We start from the raw sequence: 16,921 nt of genomic DNA, 5'->3' as shown, positions 1-16,921 counted from the left end.
TCAGGCCCCGGCTCCACCTCAGGCCCAGGTCCAGGCCCAGGCCCCGGCTCCACCTCAGGCCCAGGCCCCGGCTCCAACTCAGGCCCAGGCCCCGGCTCCACCTCGGGCCCAGGCCCAGGCTCCACCTCGGGCCCAGGCCCCGGCTCCACCTCGGGCCCAGGCCCCGGCTCCACCTCGGGCCCAGACTTCCACAGTCAAAAAGTCTCACTCTCTAGGCCTGTACATGAAGAGTGGACACTAGGGCAAGGTATGGGAAGGGGCCCAGTCCTCAACGTGCCAGCACCATCAGGAAAGGAAAGGGGCGGGGAGGAAATACACGTAAGAATACTTTGCCTCTAACATTTTGTCACATCTTCCACAGGTTTGAAGCACAAAAGCCAGCTAGGCCGAGTGGCAAGGATGTCGCCATCGTCGCCGGTGCTGCGACGGTCTAGTGAGCCACAGCTTAGCCCACCGATCGGTAGTAGACTGTGCCAGGACTCTCACAGGGAAGGGCCCCCGGAGGCCTCGAGCAGACCCCACTGTAACAGTACACATTCCACCCCGTTGCACGGCTCCTTGCAGTCGGCCCAGAGGATCGCCTCAGAGAATTTCAGAGAACCAGAACACAGCCACTACAGTGAGCTGCGACCCTCGTCACCAATCGACTGGGAGAGGCAGCAGCTGGAACTGGCCCTCAAGCAAAGTCAGCTGATGGCAAAGAGCTATGTGGAGCGGTTGAAAGTAGAGGAAAATCCCAGCATCTCCAGCTGGCAATCCGAGACGAACTTCGGGTTCCTGGAGACGGAAATGTACCTCAGTCCGATGCCGAGTTGCGCGGAGGAGGGGGAGGAGGACCTGCACCATCTTTCGTTCACAGCCCCGGTCATCGAACTGGTGTCTTCCTTCAAGCCGAACGGATACCAGTCGATGCTCATTCCCTTGGAGAACAAGCCACTTGAGATGACTGTGCTAAAGAAAGTCAAGGAGCTGTTGGCCGAGGAGGACGCAAAAACCACAGCCAAACACATCACAAAAGTAGACTGCACGGTGAGAAAGTCCAAGTGCCAGTGGATTCTCCCCAATTGTGTCTTCAATTTTGCATTGTGTTGTGGAATTGACAAATTTTTCTTTGTAGCAACACCTCACCCAAAGCCCCAATGCCTCAGTAGTTAATTACACTGATCGGTGCCATAAAATTTTCATTCACATAATGCCTTTCATGTCCTCAGGATGTCCCAAAGCACATCACAGCCAATGAATTCCTTATTTAAGGAAGGATATACTTGCATTGGAGGCAGTTCAGAGAAGGTTCACAAGGTTGATTCCTGAGCTGAAAGGGTTGCCTTATGAAGAAAGGTTGAGCAGGTTGGACCTATACTCATTGGAGTTTAGAAGAATGAGAGGTGATCTTATTGAAACATACAAGATTCTGAGGGGGGTTGACAGGGTAGACGCAGGGAGGATGTTTCCCCTCGTGGGGGAATCTAGAACTAGGGGGCATAATTTCAGAATAAGGGGGCACCCATTTAAATCGGAAATGAGGAGGAATTTCTTCTCAGAGGGTTGTGAATCTTGGAATTCTCTTCCCCGGAGAGCTGTGGAGGCTGGGTCATTGAATATATTTAAGGTGGAGATAGACAGATTTTTAAAAGGTAAGGGAGTCGAGGGTTATGGGGAGCGGGCAGGGAAGTGGAGTTGAGGCCAAGATCAGATCAGCCATGATCTTATTGAATGGCGGAGCAGGCTCGAGGGGCTGAATGACCTACTCCTGTTCCTATGTCTTATGTTCTTATGAATTACTTTTTGAAGTGTAGTCACTGTTGTTATGTAAGCACATTTGGCAGCTGATTTGTGCACAGCAAAGTCTCACAAACAGCAATGAAATGAATAACCAGTTAATCTGTTTTAGTTTTTTTGGCTGAGGGATTAATGTTGGCCAGGACACCCTGGGAGAACTTCCTGCTCTTCTTTGAATAGTGCCGTGGAATCTTTTACATCCATTTGAATGGGTAGACAGGGCTTCAGTTTAAGGTCTCATCAGAAAAGCAGTACCTCCAACAATGCAGCACTGCCTCAGTACTGCACTGAACTGTCAGCCTAGATTATGCACTCCAATCCATAGCGGGCCTTGAACCCACAACCTCTGGCTCAGAGATAAAAGTGCTACCACTGAGTCAAACCGAGATTGTAAGGGCCTGGAAGGACCCACAATTCTGTGCTGTTGGCCAATCTCAGCTAGGGTTTAGGTGGTGGCACTCCAGCTGGCCTTGGTGTACCTGGTCTAGGGGAGGGGAAAAGCCGGTCAGGTATCCTGCTTGTGATTGTTATCCCAGCGCTCCCCCTGCTAGAAAGTGCATGTGTGCGCACATGTCTGGTAAGGACAGGATCCGGCTCAACTGTGATGCCACCCACAGTCGAACAGACTGTTGACACATACTATCCAGGCTCTCACATGAAGAGCGGCCACTTGGGTGGGGTACCGGAGGGTGACTGAGCCTGTGGAGGTGTACACTAACAAGAGTTCGCCAGCTCAGGAGAGGAAATGGAGGGAGGTGAACCTGCTTTATTTATTTGTCTTAGAGCAATATTGTTGGCGTGTTACCATTCTGTTCCAAAATCTCAGTTCAATGTTCCCGATGGTCGGGGAGTCCAGAACCAGGGGTCACAGTCTAAGGATAAGGGGTAGGCCATTTAGGTTAGAAATGAGGAGGAATTTCTTCACCCAGAGAGTGGTGAACCTGTGGAATTCTCTACCACAGAAGACAGTGGAGGCCAATTCATTAAATATATTCAAGAAGGAGTTAGATATATTTCTTAAGGCTAAAGGGATCAAGGGATATGGGGAGAAAGCAGGGACAAGGTACTGAATTTGGATGATCAGCCATGATCGCATTGAATGGCGGAGCAGGCTCGAGGGGCCGAATGGCCGACTCCTGCTCCTATCTTCTATGTTTCTATGTCTTGGGGACAATAGTGGCTCTGTTCCTTTTAAACTAAAATAAAGTGAAAATCTTTCAGTATTTACACTCGCAGACTAATGTGGATCTAGAGCATTTATCTTGTCCATTCTGTGAGACGAATGTGTGTCCCTAACAGTTAATCGGGACTCTCGATATTTCACACATGCCAAGATAACTGCGGAGATGCTTTTGATAAACAGATCGATATGCAGTGGGTGAACGCGATGCCTGTTGCTTGCGGCCTTGTAATTGCTGAGAGTGCAAGTTGATTAATCTCCTTTTATATCCTGTCCCCACAGGTTGCTAGGATACTGGCCGTTTCTAAGGAACTGCAGAAGCAGATGGGAGTGAGTTCGGGGCTGGAGTTACTCACTCTGCCCCACGGGCACCAGCTCCGACTCGACTTACTGGAACGGTGAGAGAAGCAGAGGGTCGTGCGTGATGCAAACCACGTCCTGGGTGTTCTTGGCTTGTGGCGCTGCTCAGTTACAGAGGGACTCGTAGGAACAGCTTCATAACAGTTCTGGCATCAATTCGTAAAACCTCCCTTGACTTAATGTCGCTATATTTGAGCCGGCCTGCTTGCTTGTACTGAATCAGATGGTGTATCTACTGCCGCACACATTTACACAACTAAGTTTATATTTTATTTCTTTATTCCCCCCCCCCCCCCCCACCGAGGGGAGGTGAGAGAGATATGATCATTTTCTTCATCTCCTGAAGGCGCTGGACCCCTGCTTTGCTACCCTACCTTGGGCACATCCAAGTGCTCATTCTTCATATTAGAAACCCAGCCAGTGAGGGTCAACGGGCTATTCCGCAATGAAGGGCATCACAGGATGGAGTCACCGGATCGCGATCCGGAGCAGGAACGCTTGCTGATTTTTTTTTCTCTTCTCTTCCGTAGCCCAGGAATGTAAAGACCAATTCTGGCATTCCTACCAGTGCCGTGGTTGAGATCAGCTGACACAGCACAGGCTGGGGGGTTGAACCTGGAACCTTCTGGTTCGGTGTGGCCCAGTAGCAACAACAACTTGTATTTATGTAGCGCCTGTAACGTAGTAAAACGTCCCAAGGCGCTTCACAGGACTGTTATAAGACCAAAAAAAATTGACACCGAGCCACATAAAGGGAAATTGGGGCAGGTGACCGAAAGCTTGGTCAAAGAGGTCGGTTTTAAGGAGCGTCTTAAAGAAGGAAAGAGAGGTAGAGAGGTTTAGGGAGGGAATTCCAGAGCTTAGGGAGCCGGCAACAGAAGGCACGACAGGCAGTGCATTTGCAATTGGATTTACAGTAGGGAGCTTTGTGTGGCCTTCTCCACCGAGCTTCCACCGCCAGAAGCACAGGCTGGAGTCCTGCTCCATCCTCATGTCTCGAAGTTCGCAAGAACCTCAATATCTGGGTTTGTACATGAAAAATGTGAGGGTCTGGGGGTTGGTGGGGGGGGGGGGGTGCGTGGTGGTTGTCCCCCAGCAGGTCAGTCCCTTCAGGAGAGTAAGGTTGGGGTGGGGAGGGTGGAAAGTGAAGGAAGGAAAAGCATAAGCAGACGTGTCAGGGTGAGTTCCTTTGCTCAGCCCTCCACCCTACAACACAGCTGAGCTGAGGTCAGACCCTTTCCCATGGGTTGGAAAGGAAAATTAGAGGGAATCTTCCCGGCCCAACCCAGCTGATCGCGTACAGACTAGTGAAAGTCTCGAGAGTGGCACAAACACAGACACGGAGCAGTGTGCGTACCCGTACCTCCTCAAGTGAGGAACGATGCTCTGCTGTGTATCAAAACATATCCTGCACATGGTTTGGAACTCCCAGCTATGGGAGTGTCAACACCTACTTACTGTGTTCTGCACAGTGAATGACCAATCCTGTGCAAGCTGTCGGGATGTTTGAAAGCTCTGATCTCTCGGTGTCATTCACTACAATAACCTCTGTTATTTTCAATGAAGCTGGTAAAACCGTTCACTGATTTTTACCTGCTATCAATTTAAAGATTAATTTGAAGAAGTTGGACACAGACTCCAGGGGCTGCTAACTCTATTAGAGAGTTTGGAGCACCCCCAGATGGTGCCCTTACCAAACAGGTACTGCTGTCAGATAAAATCAGTGAATGGTTGTACCAGATTAGTTTAAAATAACAGCTAATAATATGAGTGACATTCAGTGGTAGAGCTTTCGAACAGTGGGAGTCTGGAACTGAATAGAAGTGACCGAATGAGATCGGCCAATGGGGGGGTCAGAAGAGAGAAAGATAAAGGAAAAGGAGTGTGATGAATCACTCGCTGTCAGGGGGGTTAGAACAGGCGACATGCATGTTATTTTACAAAACGTATGCAGCTACGTAGTTTCTCCTGTAAAGAATGGCCAGCGACTGCCGGAAGGAATTACCGTCAAATTCTGACAGTCGTCTCCCACAGCAGAAACAATAATGCAGCGTGTTCTTGAAGAGCACCTCAGAGTAATGTTATTTACTGAAATAATTAGACTGGGAGTTAGGGTAGAGTGAAACACTCAGGGTCTTGAAGAAGTTCTGCTCTTCTCTCCGACGGGCAGTTCTGACGAAGGGTCGGTGACCTGAACCGTTAACTCTGTTTCTCTCTCTCCACAGATGCTGCCTGACCTGCTGAGTGTTTCCAGCATTTTCTGTTTTTAACTCAGGGGATCTTTTTGCTCTTTTGGTAGGTTTAATACCATGTCGATCATGATGGCAGTGGATATTCTGGGCTGCACTGGCAGCACAGAGGAGCGGGCAGCCCTCCTACACAAAACGATACAGCTGGCTGCTGAACTAAAGAGCAATATGGGAAATATGTTTGGCTTCGCCGCTGTGATGAAAGCATTGGAAATGCCTCAGGTAGGCGCTGGAAACAGTCAGGCAATTCTTTTGAGGGTTTCTTATCCTTGTTTTATTCGATGACCGCTACTGTGTAATCTTCTCAGGCAGTCCCTCAGAACTGAGGATGACTTGCTTCCACATTAAAAATGAGTTCTCAGGTGACTGATGAGTCCAATGCGGGACCTACAGTCTCTGTCACAGGTGGGGCAGACGGTGGTTGAAGGGGCGGGTGGGCGGGGTGCTTGGGTTGACGTGTGCTCCTTGCGTTGTTTGCGCTTGGCTTCCACTTGCTCCCGGTAAAGAAACTCGGTGTTCGCCGCCTTCCCGGATGCTTCTCCTCCACTTTGTGCGGTCTTGGGCCAGGGATTCCCAGGTGTCAGTGGGGATGTTGCACTTTTTCAAGGAGGCTTTGAGGGTGTCCTTGAAGCATTTCCTCTGCCCACCTGGGGCTCTCTTGCCGTGCCGGAGCTCCGAGTAGAGCACTTGTTTTGGGAGTTTCGTATCGGGCATGCGGACGATGTGACCCATCCATCGGAGCTGATCGAGTGTGGTCAAAGCTTCAATGTTGGGGATGTTGGCCTGAGCAAGAACACTGACGTTGGTGCGCCTATCCTGCCAATGGATTTGCAGGATCTTGCGGAGGCAGCGTTGGTGGTACCTCGCCAGTGCTTTGAGGTGCCTGCTGTACACGGTCCATGTCTCTGAGGTATACAGCAGGGCAGGTATCACTACTGCCCTGTAGACCATGAGCTTGGTGCCGAGTTTGAGTCCTGTAATAAACTGCCTTTAGCCATAGGCTGGGGAGGATAGTCTTCTCCCAGGCCTGCTCTCATCAGCTACGTGAGCCAGTGTGGCCTATTGAACACGCCAGTCTGACATCCCTGATTCCCCCCCCCCCACCCCCCAACTCCCCCATTCCATTCCATTCCCACACTGTGCAGAGACCTTTGCTCATTGCTTCCTCACAGAGGCAGATGTTAAAAACTCAACAGAAGGGAGTGGGGAGGGGAGGAGAGTTCTGATCAGTTTCTGTCCAGGGTGTGTGGCGCTGGCCTCAGTGATTTAACACCACCCATTATCATTGGCAAAGCTTTGGTTTCTTTTGTCTTGTAAGTCACGTCTAAAACTAACTCGGCACCGTGAAAACGGTACTGATTGTGTTGGTCGTACACGGCACTGTCCCACTAAAAATATATGCACAGCAAAACGTCAGCAGTAGCCCGTAAGCATTTTATGGCTGGTGCACTATCCAGCTGCTGGCTTTTAGATGTCCCATTAAATACCTTCGCCCATCAGTGCTGATCCTGTATTGATCCAAACTCAATTAACTGGAAATATGAGAGAGGTCCAGTAAATGTGTACTGCTGCATCACCTTGTTATTTATGAGATGGCTGTTGTTCCAAAAATGAAGCATTATTTTTTTTGTCTGTTAGATGATGTCATTTGCTTCTTTCTTGCTGGTCGTGGTACACACAGGGTTAACATTAAGGTTTTTAAGTTTAAAAAAAAGAAAGTAACAGTTTTTGTTTTGCTGCACACCAGACCCAGAGTCAGACAACTGTCTGATTATAGAGATCAGGGGACTTATGTATGTGAATTGGAACTCAGTATTTACTTGCCTGATCTATTGTGGTCAAAATGTGGTTACTGGTAGACGTCAGTTGGATTGTTTCAGGTGGGACGGGATCATTTGTTCCCGGTGGGGGTCAGGCAATTCAATTCAATCACAAGTATCCCATGGACCATTTTATAGAACTAGTCAACCTCCAGTGGCATTGCTCACAATGAGTCTGATCCACTATTTTATAACAATAGGGGTGTTTAGGGAGACAACATCAGGGCTGCTGATTTATAGCGACTGAATAAGTCAAATTCCATTTCCAATAAACGGCATTCTGGGATTCTTCCTGGTCTGAGGATTAAATTTCACAGTTTTGTCCATTATTCTGTGAAAACTGAAAATGAGTGGCCTTTAGATCCATAGAATCATAGAATCTTACAGCACATTCGTCCCATCGTGCCTGTGCCGGCTCTTTGGAAGAGCGGTCCAATTTAGTCCCACACCCCAGTTTTTTCCCTATAATCCTGCAAATTAGTCCTCTTCAAGTACATGTCCGATTGCCTATTGAAAGTTCCTGTGGAATCTGATTCCACCACTCTTTCAGGAAGCACGTTCCAGATCTTAACAACCCTCTGTGTGAGGAAATTTCTCCTCATTTCCCCTCTAGTTCTTTTGCCAATTATTTTAAATCTCTGACCTCTGGTTACCGACCCACTTGCCAGAGGAAACAGTTCCTCCCGACTTGTTCTAACAAAACCCCTCATAATTTTAAATACCTCTATTAGGATTCCCCTTAACCTTCTCTGCTCGAAGGAGAACAATCCCAACTTCTCCAATTGCTCTGCATAACTGAACTCCCTCATCCCTGGTATTATCCTGGTAAATCTCCTCTGTACCCTCGCCAGGGCCTTGACATCCTTCCTAAAATGTGGTGCCCAAAATTGTACACGATAGTCCAGCTGAGGCCTAACCAGTGATTTGTAAGGCTGTTCCCGATGGCGGGGGAGTCCAGAACCAGGGGTCACAGTCTAAGGATAAGGGGTAAGCCATTTAGGACAGAGATGAGGAGGAATTTCTTCACCCAGAGTGTGGTGAACCTGTGGAATTCTCTACCACAGAAGGCAGTTGAGGCCAATTCATTAAATATATTCAAGAAGGAGTTAGATATATTTGTTAAGGCTAAAGGGATCAAGGGATATGGGGAGAAAACAGGGACAGGGTACAGAGTTTGGATGATCAGCCATGATCTCATTAAATGGCAGAGCAGGCTCGAGGGGCCGAATGGCCTACTCCTGCTCCTATCTTCTATGTTTCTATGTAAAGGTTCAGCATAACTTCCTTGTTTTTGTACTCTATGCCCCTATTTACAAAGCCAAGTAAAAAAGAAAGACTTGCATTTATATAGCGCCTTTCACGACCTCCGGACGTCTCAAAGCGCTTTACAGCCAATGAAGTACTTTTGCAGTGTAGTCACCGTTGTACTGTAGGAAATGCGGCACCCAATTTGCGCACAGCAAGCTCCCACAAACAGCAATGTGATAATGACCAGATAATCTGTTTTTTGTGATGTTGATTGAGGGATAAATATTGGCCAAGATCCCATATGCTTTCTTAACTGCCTTATCAACTTGCTCTGCCACCGTCGAGGATTTCTGAATATGCACCCCCAGGTCCCTCTGCTCTTGCAACCGCCCTCAAAATAGTACCATTTAGATTATACTGCCTTTCCATAATGTTCCTCCCACACTTCTCTGCATTAAATTGCATCTGCCGTGTGTCTGCCCATTTCACCAGTCTGTCTATGTCCTCTTAAAGTCTGCTACTATCCTCTTCACTATTTACTACGTCGCCGAGTTTTGTATCATCGGCAAACCTCTAAATTGTACTCCCTATGCCCAAGTCCAAGTAATTTATATATAACAAAAAAAGAAATAGTCCTAATACCGACCCTGAGGGACCCCACTGCATAATTGCCTCTAGTCAGAAAACCATCCGTTCACCGCTACTCTCTGCCTCCTTTCCCTTAGCCAATTTTGCACCCAGTCCCTTTAATACCATGTGCTTCTATTTTCCGAATAAGTCTGTTATGTGGTACTTTATCAGAAGCCTTTTGAAAGTCTATATATACATCAACTGCACTACCTTCATCACAACCCTCTTTGTTACTTCATCAAAGAACTCAATCAGGGGAAAAAAATAATAAGCAGCAGGTATTAAATTCCCCCCTCCCTGACACAAAAGCAGCTGTAAAGGTGAATATTGCTTTTTGACTGCAAGTTGCCCACCAGGTGGTGGCGTTATTCATTTTATAGCTCTTGTCTCCTCCCAGTTACAGCTTTTATTTTACCCCGCGTTTTCTCTGTGTTGTAGATTTCAAGGCTCGAGCAGACGTGGATGACTCTTCGACAGCGACACACGGAGGGAGCGATTCTCTACGAGAAGAAACTGAAGCCCTTCATGAAAAACATGAATGAAGGCAGAGGTAATTGACCAGTTATTCAACCTGCGCACAAGTGTTTTTTAGAATTTTTCCTCCCATTTTAGGGGGCAAAAGGAAGGGAGAGAGGGAAATATTTTGCTTAGACAACCTGCCTCCAAGTTTTTGTCAAATGCCTTTCTATGCTGGTGAGCTGGCCTCTCTCACTTGTGGGATAAAATGCCCAAATGCTGTTTTGTGCCTCACCTGATGACCCTGGGCTAAGATTAGGAACATGTGTGGACTGGAATGGATACAGATCTAATACCTACTGACTCTAAAGTTTAATAACAGAAAGAATGTACCTTAATATGAACAAGAGAGTATCACAGGAAGATACGTGAAACAGATCCCTTCACAAATGAGCCATATGGATAGACAAGGTAAGGGCTTGGAGGTATAGAAAGAAAGAAAGACTTGCATTTATACAGCGCCTTTCACGATCACCAGACGTCTCAAAGCACTTTACAGCCAATTAAGTATTTTTTTTGAAGTGGAGTCACTGTTGTAATGTGGGAATATATAGGGATAAGTATAGACTGAGAGGATCAAATACTCCATAGGACACCATAGTTCCTCTGCTCCTGAGGAATGTGGGGAGATGGAAGTCCAGGACGGAATAGTGAAGATGAATATTTTTGGAGTTTTCCTTCAATACTTTTGGAGATCAGTGAGTGTTTCGGCAAAACCTTCCCTCCAGAAGATTAAATGGGTGGGGTAGAGGTCCTGATTGGGCAGATAGTCTGTAGGAGGAGCGGGATTGATGGCCTTTTCTCATTCTTTGCTTCACATTCTTATCCCTTCTACAATTTCAACCTTCTCACTTTAAAAAAAAACTCTCTACCTTTCAGAGGTATCCCCGCTGACCAACACGACCTTTCCTCATGTGGTTCCCCTCATCACTCTGCTTGAACGTAACATTGTGACTACTGACAACATCGAGTCGTGGGAGATCAGCGACAGTGGCGTAGAGGTGGTTATGTCACATCTGGAGGCTGCAAGGACGATTGCACATCATGGGGGGCTGTATAGAACAAACGCTGAACTGAAACTACAAGGTAAATATGGAGAACCCTTCTCTCTTTTTCTACTTTTTACCCGATTAAACACTTTTTTATTTTTCATGTTTATCAATAATTTCCGTCCCCCCCCCGGCCCCAGCCCCAATGGTCCCCCCTCCTTTCTGAAGGCAATGAGTCATGCCGGGGCACAGTTTCATGGGTGCGGGCCTGCTCCTGACGGCCCCGGCCCCGGCCCCCTCCCCCCATACCAAACTCATTTTCCACATGTGAGCTTTGACGGTGACTTTGGCTGTTTGATCACTGCGACACCACAGCCTTGCCCAACCCTGTCATTTGCCAGCAGGGGCCACTGACAGGAATCTGAGCTGAATTTGGTTTCCTGTCCTTAACCCAGCGATACTGAAGCCAATTGTAGTGCACCCACCGTCAGTCTGGCCGGAGGTCAGCTAACATGACACAGAACAGGGATCGAAACCGAGACCTCCCTGATCTGTATGTACTTGCCATAGAAGGAACGCAGTGAAGGTTCACCAGACTGATTCCTGGGATGGCAGGACTGCCGTATGAGGAGAGATTGGTTCGACTAGGCCTGTATTCACTGGAGTTTAGAAGAATGAGAGGGGATCTCATTGAAACATATAAATTTCTGACAGGGCTAGACAGACTGGATGCAGGGAGGTTGTTTCCCCTGGCTGGGGGGTCTAGAACGAGGGGTCACAGTCTCAGGATACGGGGTAGGACATTTTAAGACTGAGATGAGGAGAAATTTCTTCATTCAGAGGGTGGTGAACCTGTGGAATCCTCAACCACAGAAGGCTGTGGAGGCCAAGTCACTGAATATATTTAAGAAGGAGATAGATAGATTCCTAGACACAAAAGGCATCAAGGGGTATGGGGAGAGAGCAGGAATATGGTATTGAGATAGAGGATCAGCCATGATCATATTGAATGGTGGAGCAGGCTCGAAGGGCCGAATGGCCTACTCCTGCTCCTATGTTTCTATGTTTGTGTGTATGGCTCAGTACCACACGGGGCAGTGCACTCACCAACTCAGCCATAGTTCAAGGCTTCATTCTAATGGTGTGTACATTGGGCTTTCCACTGATAAGTTATATTGTTATAAAGGGAAAGTGGAAAGACAAGACAACTGCACCGTGGAACAGGAGGATGTGGGTAGCTTCTCCTGAGCATTCCCCACGTGATGTATTTGTGCACTCAGCTGGCACGGCAGGAGAGGATGCATCCTTGTCATGGATAAGGACGGAATCCAGCATCAACATGTCATCCTGCCCATCCCTCTTATCAACTGGTTACAAAGCAGAATTGGCATGAGGCCCAGGAACAAATTGCTTGTCTACTGTCTGTTTTGGTGAATAGTGCAAGGTGGAGGGTGACTTGAAAGTAAGAGAATGTGTGTGTTATTACTATTCTGTAAGCGCTGTTAGTGCATTGTTAGTACCCTGTGCTTTCTCCTCTGGGATGTAGGTTTGGATTTGGTCCAGACTGATGGGTTGAATGCTGGCGATGAGACTCACTGTTCTTGGTGGACACAAGTCCACAGCACAGCGTGTGCATGTAGTTTGGCACAAATTGCCTCTATTCTCAGTCTCACTCAGAGAGGCTACATGGGTGGCTGATGTAGGAAATCGAAGTATCACACTGGGGCAGTAGGGTGTGCTGTGTTGAGGTTGGTGTTGAGCTGCACGGTTGGGGCAGTGTAGAGGGAGCTTTACGCTGCATCTCATAGAATCAATGAATGATAGAGCACAGAAGGAGGCCATTCGACCCATTGTGCCGGCTCTGCAATTAGTTCCACTCTTTCCCCCTCCCCCCCCCCCTTTGCCCTGCAAATTTTTCACTTTCAAGTATTTATCCAATTCCATTTTGAAAGTTACTATTGAATCTGCTTCCACTGCCTTTTCAGGCAGCACATTCCAGATCACAACAACTCGCTGCGTAAAAAAAAACTCCTCCTCCTTGCTAGCCTACGATAGCAGAGTTGAATGATCAGAGCCCACAATGGGCACTCTTATAGTCACCTGGGGCAGTTTGTGCTGGAAGTTTATGCCCCAGATGTTTGTGGCATTCCTCAATTTGCTGAGCACAAAGCTTCCCCCCCCAAAGAAAGTTCGAAGATGTGATACTTTTATTCGTTTTCTTCCCCCAGGATTTCAGGAAAACGATCAAGTTCTTGAAGTCTTCAAGACAGAGTTCCAGATGCGGTTGCTGTGGGGGAGCCGAGGAGCAGAAGGCAACCAAGTCGAGCGATACGAAAAATTTGACAAGGTCCTAAGCGCACTATCAAACAAGCTGGAACCTCCGGTCCGGCACAGTGAACTGTAGCTCGGAGGGGGGGAAATTAATTCACAAAGGGTTTTAAAAAGTAGTACAAGTTTGGTTAAAGGGAACAATCACTGAACAGAAACTTCCTAGTCTTGTATTATTTTTCCTTCTATTTAAATTTTAAAAAAAATCCCCAAGTGTTTGATTGACAGAGCACTATCTTGTTAGTGATTCACAAGTGGCTGTGTGCCCAGAATCACAAGAAACAGGAGGAGATGGGAGAGGAGGGAGGGGATTTCAAATAGTGGTGAACTTTTTTTTTGACCAACCAGTCTATAAGTATCTCTGACTCATTCTTCTCATTCTTGAGCATAAGGAAGTTTAAAAAATGCCATGTGGCAGCTGATAAAGTCATCGCCCAGATCCGGAAGGTCACTGGTTCGATCCTGATCTGTATCAGGTAAGCTCACCTCAGCCAGGTGAGCATCCAGGTGCTGTAAATGGCACCAGCAATCCTTATTTTGGGCTGAGAGAGAAAAAAAAATCAGCCGCGATTGTTATCCAGTGGCTCTTGCTGGAAAGTGGATCTGCAGACAAGATTGGGCTAGGCTATGATGCCCTTAACGGTCCAATAGTCTGTCGCGCTCGCCGCCTGTACGTGGACATGACCGGCGGTAATGTGGGCGAGGTCCTGGCGATCTGTCGGCACCACTGGATCCACACCCCAGCAAGAATTGGCACCTTTAGAAGAGGAGGGGAGAAACTTGAGGGTAGGGATGAAATAAAAGCTCCTGTCGGCAACAATAATCGAAAAATGATCTTAAGACTTTCAAAAGATGACTGAACCCAGGGTGATTTGCACTTTCTCCAAAAAAGAAACTAACCAAAAATACTACTATTATACAACAACAACCTGCATTTATCTAACGTAGAAAAACGACGCACGTAAAAGTGACGGGAAATTCCCCAGAAAAATCAGCGATATCTGAATGCTGAGTCAGCAAGGTCTGAGGGCATGTCTCGAAAATTAAAGAAATCATAAAAAATCAATGGCGGGCCAATACTCCTACTGAGTGGGACAAAGCGGGGGGGGGGGGGGCGGGAATTAGTGAGTTGCTGTTTGGATTGTTGCCCTTGAAGTGACGATGTCTGACTGTCTCATTGTAAAGTTATTGTACAGTAAAGTTTTATTTCCCCGCTCTAAGATAACTTGGGGGTAAAGCAGCATGTGTAGAGAGCCACTCGGTACCCAGTGTAAATACATCCCCACTACTGTATCGGTGGGAGAATTGATCCCGCGTTGATCAACATGACTCCAGGCTGGCTGACCAACAAGAGCCATCAATAACACCATGTGCAGCTGCGGTGGATAGTGTGTGAGAGGGTCTTACTTGGGAGATAGGGAATGCTGGTAGAGAGTACCATTACTGACTGCGCAGCCCAGAACAATACAGGATATATATCCAAGATAAGTGTCTTACTGAGCAATACCTGAGTAACTAGTTAGGAACCAGTCAAAGGTTCTGCTCCGCCCCCCCCCCCCTCCTGATCACTATCCAGTGACCTCCCCTTCCCCTCCATGAGGTGAGGCTAGGATTGGATGTAGCTGCGATGCTCTCCATGTTCAATAGATGGCCAACCTTCTCTATCTGGGCTGACTTGGGTGAAGTACCACAAAGTAATTGGAGCCTGTGGGACTGTACCCCAGCACGAGCCAGCACCTTCAGGAGAGAAAACTGGGGAAGGGGGGAAATCGAGTGACTGGACTTGGATTAGCTTTATACCAGGAAACGAACCTTTCCCTCAGTCTCTGCAGCACTCCAGCACATCAAACTGTCTCTCACTGAAGAAACAGTGAAGTCGCTCGCAGCAAATGTTGCAGCTTGGAATGGACTTGTACTTTTGTAGCCAATTTTCTGTATTTAAAAAAAATGCAGAATTTGGTATTATAGATGTACATGAATACATTAACCACACTGGTGAATACAAGTACACAAGAAAGCAAGCGGTATATCTTAAAGCTAAAATCGATGAGCTGTGCGTAGACCCCGATTGCTCTCCGCTAGAGCGATAACGTTTACCGTTATTCCCAGGCAGTTGCTTCAGACTGGGCTTTTGGAAGGGGACAGTGCGACTCGGTTTCTGAGACAGCTGCTGTCGAAACTACAGCACTTCCCAATTCACACACATCAAAACAAAAATAAAAAGCACTCCACCTGGGCACATATCATGTGAAGTGGCATAGTACCATGTGACAAAGTGCACAGGTACAAAAATTTAATTTAACTGAATGATGCCGGTAAATAAAAGGCCTCCAACACCAATCCTGTAATCCCCAGGGCAGGAGTGTACCTTGCACACACTCAGGGTCCTAATGCTGTGTTATGCCAGTCTTTTAACTCATTCTATGTTGGACCACAAAACCATTGTGTTCTCTTCTTCTGCTTTGCAACTATGGCACAGTGTAAATACAGAGAGATGTATATATGAATTCTATGTTCTTGCATAAAAAACAAAGCCCTGTTTGTTGTAGAGTATAATCCTGGATGTTGATGAATGTATTAATTTGTATTAATAGACTTGTGTAAGGGGAAACAAGTGATTGTGCGTGGTTTCTGGATTTCATTGGTGCAAACAAAACGATTTTTTAAATGTACAAGCGAATTAAAAGTTGAAAAAAAGAAACATCACAATAAACACTGAAATATGAGGAGAAAATGGCGGTGTACTGTTTTAATGTGTAAATAATAAAAACAACTTGTATTTATATAGTGCCTTTAACATAGTGAAATGTCCCAAGGCGCTTCACAGGAGTATTTTAAGACAAAAAATTTGACACTGAGCCACATAAGGAGAAATTAGGGCAGGTGACCAAAAGCTTGGTCAAAGAGGTAGGTTTTAAGGAGCGTCTTAAAGGAGGAAAGAGAGGTAGAGAGGCGGAGAGGTTTAGGCAGGGAATTCCAGAGCTTAGGGCCTAGGCAACAGAAGGCACGGCCACCAATGACTGAGCGATTATAATCAGGGATGCTCAAGAGGGCAGAATTAGAGGAGCGCAGCTAGCACGGCGGGGTTGTGGGGCTGGAGAAGATTACAGAGATAGGGAGGGGCGAGGCCATGAAGGGATTTGAAAACAAGAATGAGAATTTGGAAATCGAGATGCTGCTTAACCGGGAGCCAATGTAGGTCAGCGAGCACAGGGGTGATGGGCGAATGGGACTTGGTGCAAGTTAGGTCACGGGCAGCCGAGTTTTGGATGATCTCAAGTTTACGTAGGGTAGAATGTGGGAGGACAGCCAGGAGTGCGTTGGAATAGTCAACTCTAGAGATAACAAAGGCATGGATGAGGGTTTCAGCAGTGGATGAGCTGAGGCAAGGGCGGAGACGGACAATGTTACAGAGGTTGAAATAGGCGGTCTTAGATATGCTGCGAATATGTGATTGGAAGCTCATTTCAGGGTCAAATATGACACCAAAGTTGCGAACAGTGTGGTTCAGCCTCAGACAGATGTTAGGGAGAGGGATGGAGTCAGTGGCCAGGGAGCAGAGTTTGTGGCGTGGACCGAAAACAATGGCTTCGGTCTTCCCAATATTTAATTGGAGAAAATTTCTGCTCATCCAGAACTGGATGTCGAACAAGCAGTCTGGCAATTTAGAGACCGTGGAGGGGTCGTGAGACGTGGTGGTGAGGTAGAGCTGGGTGTTGTCAGCGTACATGTGGAAACTGACGCTGTGTTTTCGGATGATGTCGCCAAGGGGCAACGTGTAGATGAGAAATAGGAGGGGGCCATGGATAGATCCTTGGGGTG

General features: G+C 47.3%; 1 protein-coding gene across 4 annotated transcripts in view; it reads left to right on the top strand.

Annotated features, from left to right (window-relative positions):
* LOC147101681 (SH2 domain-containing protein 3C-like) overlaps window positions 1–14,218 on the top strand; it is a 160,052-nt gene extending 145,834 nt beyond the window's left edge. For all 4 annotated transcript variants that reach the window (XM_085965481.1, XM_085965482.1, XM_085965484.1 and 1 more), the window contains 6 exons: window positions 362–1,029; window positions 3,242–3,357; window positions 5,619–5,790; window positions 9,705–9,816; window positions 10,662–10,868; window positions 13,000–14,218. In XM_085965481.1, the coding sequence (XP_085821607.1) occupies window positions 362–1,029; window positions 3,242–3,357; window positions 5,619–5,790; window positions 9,705–9,816; window positions 10,662–10,868; window positions 13,000–13,175 (1,451 nt within the window). In that variant the 3' untranslated portion in view covers window positions 13,176–14,218. The remainder of the gene's footprint in view (window positions 1–361; window positions 1,030–3,241; window positions 3,358–5,618; window positions 5,791–9,704; window positions 9,817–10,661; window positions 10,869–12,999) is intronic.
* The last annotated feature ends 2,703 nt before the right edge of the window (window positions 14,219–16,921 follow it).

This window comes from Somniosus microcephalus, chromosome 23, assembly GCF_052327205.1.
Source record: "Somniosus microcephalus isolate GS21.2 chromosome 23, FLI_Smic_1.0, whole genome shotgun sequence".
Taxonomy (NCBI): Eukaryota; Metazoa; Chordata; class Chondrichthyes; order Squaliformes; family Somniosidae; genus Somniosus; species Somniosus microcephalus.
Note: the sequence above shows the minus strand (reverse complement) of the source record. Positions and strands in the feature narration are given on the sequence as shown.